Source organism: Rutilus rutilus, assembly GCF_951802725.1.
Source record: "Rutilus rutilus genome assembly, chromosome: 8".
Taxonomy (NCBI): domain Eukaryota; kingdom Metazoa; phylum Chordata; class Actinopteri; order Cypriniformes; family Leuciscidae; genus Rutilus; species Rutilus rutilus.
This window is the reverse complement of record NC_140222.1, coordinates 14,161,611-14,167,368: the sequence shown is the minus strand read 5'-3', so window position 1 is coordinate 14,167,368 and position 5,758 is coordinate 14,161,611. Positions and strand designations below refer to the sequence as shown.

Genomic DNA, 5,758 nt, shown 5'->3' with positions numbered 1-5,758 from the left:
AAATCCCTTCAGAGGGTTATCCGTTCTGCGGAAAAAATCATTGGCTGCTCTCTACCCACATTGGACAGTATTGCCTCATCACGTTACCTCAGCAGAGCAGAAAATATAATCAACGACCCCACCCACCCAGGCCACGAACACTTTCAATTACTCCCCTCCGGAAGGCGTTACAGGTCGGTCAGAACACGCACATCCAGATTCAGAGACAGTTTTTTTTTTTTTTCACAGCCATCACAACTTTAAATCCTCACTTACTGAAATAGGACTATTTCATGATGAAATTATTGTATTACTTGCACTGCATCTGCGCTTTCTACTATGTGACCAGTCATATATGTGTATGTGTTGGTATGATTCTGTGTGAGAGTATGACTTGAGAAAGTGTATGAATGTGTTTTTTCTTTTATACTGCATATGCACCAGGAGTAGCACTTTTAATTTCGTTGTAAACAACGTTTTTACAATGTTTTTTTATGATGACAATAAATCTATCTATCTATCTATCTATCTATCTATCTATCTATCTATCTATCTATCTATCATTTTATTTTTAGGAATTAGAGACCTGAATTTAAAGTTAGTATATTTCACAATATTCATGATTCATTTTAACAGCAGATAAAAGTCTAATTCAAACAGCATCAGCCACTTTATTGCTCTGAAAATAGAAGAAAAAAAAAGCAATGAAAATGTTTTATAACTCACCGATCAGACTCCAGCAGCTCAAACAGAATAAAACACATGTGTGAAACATTTTCTTCAGTAGTTCAGTGTCTGATGAAACTATCCACTGAAAACACTTAGTCTATATGTGAATCTACCTTTAGACAGGTCACAGAGTCTCGATCTCAGCTCAGCGATTCCCACAGTGAGAACATGACTCATCCATGAAAGCTGCCTTTGCATGTTCTAAGCCCAAACACTCAATTCAGCAATCAAGTCCATCAGAGGAAGGAAAGGAACGACCACACCCAGAAACACATGGGGAGACATCTTTAAAAAGACGTGCCCGTGCAAGCTCTTTTGTGAGAGGAAACTTTACAATCTGTAAAGCTCAGTGTGAGTCTGCGCAGTACGCTCAGCCATCAGGAAGTGAGTGCTTCTAATTGACTTCACTTTTCTCTGTTGAATCCAATGGGGTCTCTGTGTCCATTTCTTTTACTGTCTATGCACTACACACGCCAAAGACTAAATGGTAGGCTAAGAGCATAGACAGTAAAAGAAATGGACACAGCGACCCCATAGGTTTCAACAGAGAAAAGTGAAGTCAATTAGAAGCACTCACTTCCTGATGGTCGAGCGTACTGCGCAGACTCAAACTGAGCTTGACGACGTAGATGTGACATGAGCAACCCGTCTGTCTTCTAGTAGCTGTGCCAAGAGAAATCTGAATCATTCCCTTCCGAATCTTGCAGAGACGGAGTGTGAATAGGAGCTGTCCATGAGCTTGGAGCAGGAGAAACTTTTACCAAGTATTCTGATTAATTATTTTGTCATTTTGCCTCCACGTCCCCCCGATTGCCCGCGAGCTTCTCCTCCTGTCCATACGGTAATTTATCTACTGTGCAACAGAGAGTCGTGTGGTTATGATGCAATTGTTAGCCTATTTTTACAAAAACTGCTTCTACGGGGCCATAACATAAGCTACAAGGCAATTTAGCCTTTTATACATTTCCGTGTTTCTTTAGAATAATGGACAAATGGAGTCTTTAAACACCTCAGATGTAAAGTAATTCGCTGTCAAAGTGACACCAAAATGAATGGGAGTCAATGGATTGCTAACAGCAGGTGATGGTCCGCTAATCAATGGCGGACCCCGGGGAAGCTTCAGTTTTTTCTGAAGGATTACCCCCTTGGCTGAGAACTGCAAGTGAAAAAAATGGCTCAAGTTGTTGAAAATAATGTTTATTACGTGAACCAAACCCATCTGTCACAGAACAGATCAGAGCCGTAAATAACTAAATTAAATGACAGAATGTGTAGTTAATGTGTTTTGCCTTGGATAACAGCGCTGTTATAATACAGAAGAAATAAAATTGTTTAACAGTGTTTCTCACTGATGAAAACTACAACCACTAATCATCTGCATGATGCCATAAATAATACAACAGCGAGTCAGACATTGGATTTATTCTTAAAATGAGACTGACAGACAAAAACAGGATATAATCTTTATAAAAATACTAAATAGTGTGCTATATATGAAGCTTTGTCTCCTCTTGCTGGAAATAACTATTGAAACTACAGTAACACAAGCATATCAAAGCATGAGTATAAGGTCATGAATATGTGGATTCCCTTGAATATCAATAGGCCTAATCATTTCATATTTCACAGTGATATCACAGTTTGATTTCAGATCACCATTTAAGGTTTCCAGGGCTCTCTTTCACTTCTTTTGAGTATTTTGAGTCAAATATGAAAATGCTTCAGAGGCCATACAATTTACATAATAAGTCCTTGTGTTACAATGCAAAGTGTCCTGAAGTTTTAGGAGATCATTTCATCAATCTCTGAATATCTCACTTCAAACCCGTCAGAATGATCCGGCTGTTTGTCCGCTGGGATTTTCTGATTATTCTCAAAGGAAAACTAGAGGGAAAGACTCAATCCTGCTGAAAATGAATCATCTTCTCACGCTGACAGACACATACTCCACAATACTCTCCTCTTCAGCTCTCTGTGAAACACATCACACAAGATATAATAAGATATTTTAAATAATAATAATAATAAAAAATTTTTTTTTAAATGATCAAATATCGTAGAACAATTGCCACCAATGGTCTCTATGATAAACATACTCTTACAATGCTTTGGGAAACACAGCGCAGGCCTAACTGTGTTAAATCATAACCATAACACAAGATGAATGGGAAAATTGACAATTTTGTGAATGCCAAAATACCAAACACAAGTGTGACATGAGTTTCATGAATGAATTTGTGTCTAAATACAGAAGAGTTTGAGTTTCTTCCTCCCTTTAAAAGTTAATGTTTTTTATTGTTCTTTGCACAGTTCTTATACAGTTGTATTTTATTATTATTTTTCTGCAACACTTTTAGAACATTTTATTTATTTATTATAATATTAAAATATCTTCCAATCTTTTAGTGTTTCTCAGTTGCTTTAAAATGTAAAAATGATCTTACCGATGTTTGTGCGTTTCTTTCATAGAACGATGGATGAAGTAACATAACAACATAAGTTTTCTCATCTTCACGAATCTGAACTGTTTGAACAACAGGAAGAGATTAAAAACTACAAAACTCAAATGATTTTTACAATGTGTTTTTTATGGCTGTAAGAGTCTACTTTAATTATAATTGTTATTATTGTTATTTGTTATAATGCTTGTTAAAAGCAGCAGGAAACACTTGCATTTTGGGTCAGTTTTTCTGTGTTTCCAGCAGATCCAGAAGATCCCGAATCCAGCAACAATCATCAGAGATCCAGCAGAGATCAACACTATCAGAGACACTGAGACTGGAGGAACTGAAGGAGAGGAAAAGAGAGACAGTCATTAGTGTGAGTGAATCTGTATATACACACATATATCATCAGTGCTGTGGTACCTGCACATGTGTGACAGAGTGTGTTGATGTCCAGATGTGTGGTCTGGTTGCTGATGGGATTGTTCAGCACACAGCTGTAGGTGTTTTTATCCTGATATTCCACCTCCAGAGGTAGAGAGAGACTGATGCTGAGATCACACACACTGATGCTGGACAATACACTGATTCCTGCGTACCAGGAGAGAGTCGCATCACACACATTCAACACTGATGAACACACCAGTGAGCATGACGATGATGATGAAGATGATGATGATGATGAAGAACATTGTGAAGAGTTACGGATGATGACAGGAACAGGCAGACGAGCTGAGAAAGATGAGATTAATAAACAGAAATATGGATAAATCTAAAGTGTTATTTTTAGTTCATTGTGTTGAACTTAAACTATAACATAATTAAACATTTCAATATGTAAATATCTAATAAAACAAGAAGCACAGGAGGAATTACATCTCGACTCACCATAGACAGAAACACTGAATGTTTTTGTTGTCAGTGTCGCTCCTATTATCTCTAGTTGATAAACTCCAGTATGTTCAGTTCTGGTGTTTGTGATGGTCAGAGATCCAGTTTGATCGTCCAGCTTCAGTCTGTCTCTGAATCTCCCATCAGTGCCGTTATATGTTAAGATCCCATATTTTCTACTGATTTCAGCTATAAAATACTTTTCAGCTCCATATTTCCACGCTATGTTGTTGTATTCTTCGTGTATTTCAGTAACATCAGTGTTTAGAGTGACAGAATCTCCCTCCATCACTGACACAGACTGTATTTCATTTGTTTCGGCAGCAAACACTCCTGATGAACATGAACAGGTTTTCAGATTAATGCTCATGTTGGTTTAGAAAGTCTGAGATCAGTTTGTAACCTTTAACATCAGCAGAGACTACAAACTAAATGAAAAGTCACATATGAACAGGCAGACTCGAGAGAATCAATAATTTCGTCTTGTAATGTGTTTTAAATGATCTGCTGAAGAATCAAATAAAAATTATATGATAAATTAAATACAGCTTGAAAGTAGAAGTTTAAATATTCTGGATATAATGTTCAACACATATTTTATTACTGAATTTCCATGACTTTTGTAGTTGTTTATGATTATAGCAGAAGTATTTCTTCAGTATTTAAAATTAAGAAATTTATTGGTAGGATTTACATTTGTAATCATTGAAACTAAAATACCGAAAACATCAGAGATTTGATCACAGTGGATGAAAATAATCAAATTTGAACCGCCGCAGGAGTTTATTACTCTGATATGTGAATAAACGTCACAAATATGTTCATAACTTACCGATCAGACGGCAGAAACACAAACAGAACAAAACAAACATGTGAAACATTTTCTGATGTAATAACACTAGCACAACTGATCTCAACAAACACAACAGAAGTAATGTGAGCAAGACCTCCCTCGACAGAGTCTGACCCTACTAATGTACACACACACACACACACACACACACACACACACACACACACACACACACACACACACACACACACACACACACATACACAAACACAACAGAAGTAATGTGAGCAAGACCTCCCTCGACAGAGTCTGACCCTCCTAATAGACACACACACACAAAGACACACACACACACACACATATGTAAACTATGTTCCTATGCCCAATTTACATTTACAGAAGATTAAAACAGATTTTAAAAATCCTTGCTGCTAGTCGAGTTCCCAGCATGCACTGTGGCAGGAATGAATGATGTAGTTACTGTGAGTGAATCTCATTAATGTTATTTACTGTTACTCATTATGAGCAGCTCCTCGTCAAGTTATTCCAACTTTAATTTAATAATTATTTTAATAGATTTTAATGATTCATTCAAATTGCACACAATTACTTGCCTGACTGTGTTAAATGTAAAAATAGAAGAATATTGTCTGAATATTGGATGAATTACTTTTCATGGTAAAATAAAGACTAAGTCTAGGGATTTTAAAATTGTTTTTTTTATTTATTCTGTTCTCAATTTTAGTATATATAGGTAGAGTTAAAAGCGTGTCTGATCTCACAGTTTTACTGACGTTCATCTTCTGAGTCAAACTGAAACTGCTGCGGTCGGGTTTCTTCAGAAATGTGGTTTGATCTGTTAGTGGACAAACATCTTAGGTGAGAAAATGGCCGTTCAGAGTTTGTGTGTTTAGTTTGAAGG

General features: G+C 36.6%; 1 protein-coding gene across 1 annotated transcript; it reads right to left on the bottom strand.

The window, feature by feature from the left end:
* Positions 1 to 2,173: 2,173 nt before the first annotated feature.
* Positions 2,174 to 5,019, bottom strand: LOC311295177 (CD48 antigen-like). Its single transcript, XM_084416418.1, has 5 exons — positions 4,876 to 5,019; positions 4,041 to 4,376; positions 3,382 to 3,884; positions 3,153 to 3,232; positions 2,174 to 2,680 (listed from the first exon to the last, which is right to left on the bottom strand). The coding sequence occupies exons 1-3, from the start codon at positions 4,922 to 4,924 to the stop codon at positions 3,472 to 3,474; spliced, it is 798 nt and encodes a 265-aa protein (XP_084272544.1). The 5' UTR covers positions 4,925 to 5,019; the 3' UTR covers positions 2,174 to 2,680; positions 3,153 to 3,232; positions 3,382 to 3,471.
* Between the last annotated feature and the right edge of the window lie 739 nt (positions 5,020 to 5,758).

What these genes read in the sequence shown, in the direction of transcription:
- LOC311295177 (XM_084416418.1), bottom strand. Translation starts at nt 4,924, where the DNA reads ATGTTTCACATGTTTGTTTTGTTCTGTTTGTGTTTCTGCCGTCTGATC. An exon ending in GTGTTTCTGCCGTCTGATCG is followed by an intron (nt 4,377 to 4,875) that starts GTAAGTTATGAA and finishes CATGTTCATCAG; the next exon opens with GAGTGTTTGCTGCCGAAACA. An exon ending in ATTCAGTGTTTCTGTCTATG is followed by an intron (nt 3,885 to 4,040) that starts GTGAGTCGAGAT and finishes CATCTTTCTCAG; the next exon opens with CTCGTCTGCCTGTTCCTGTC.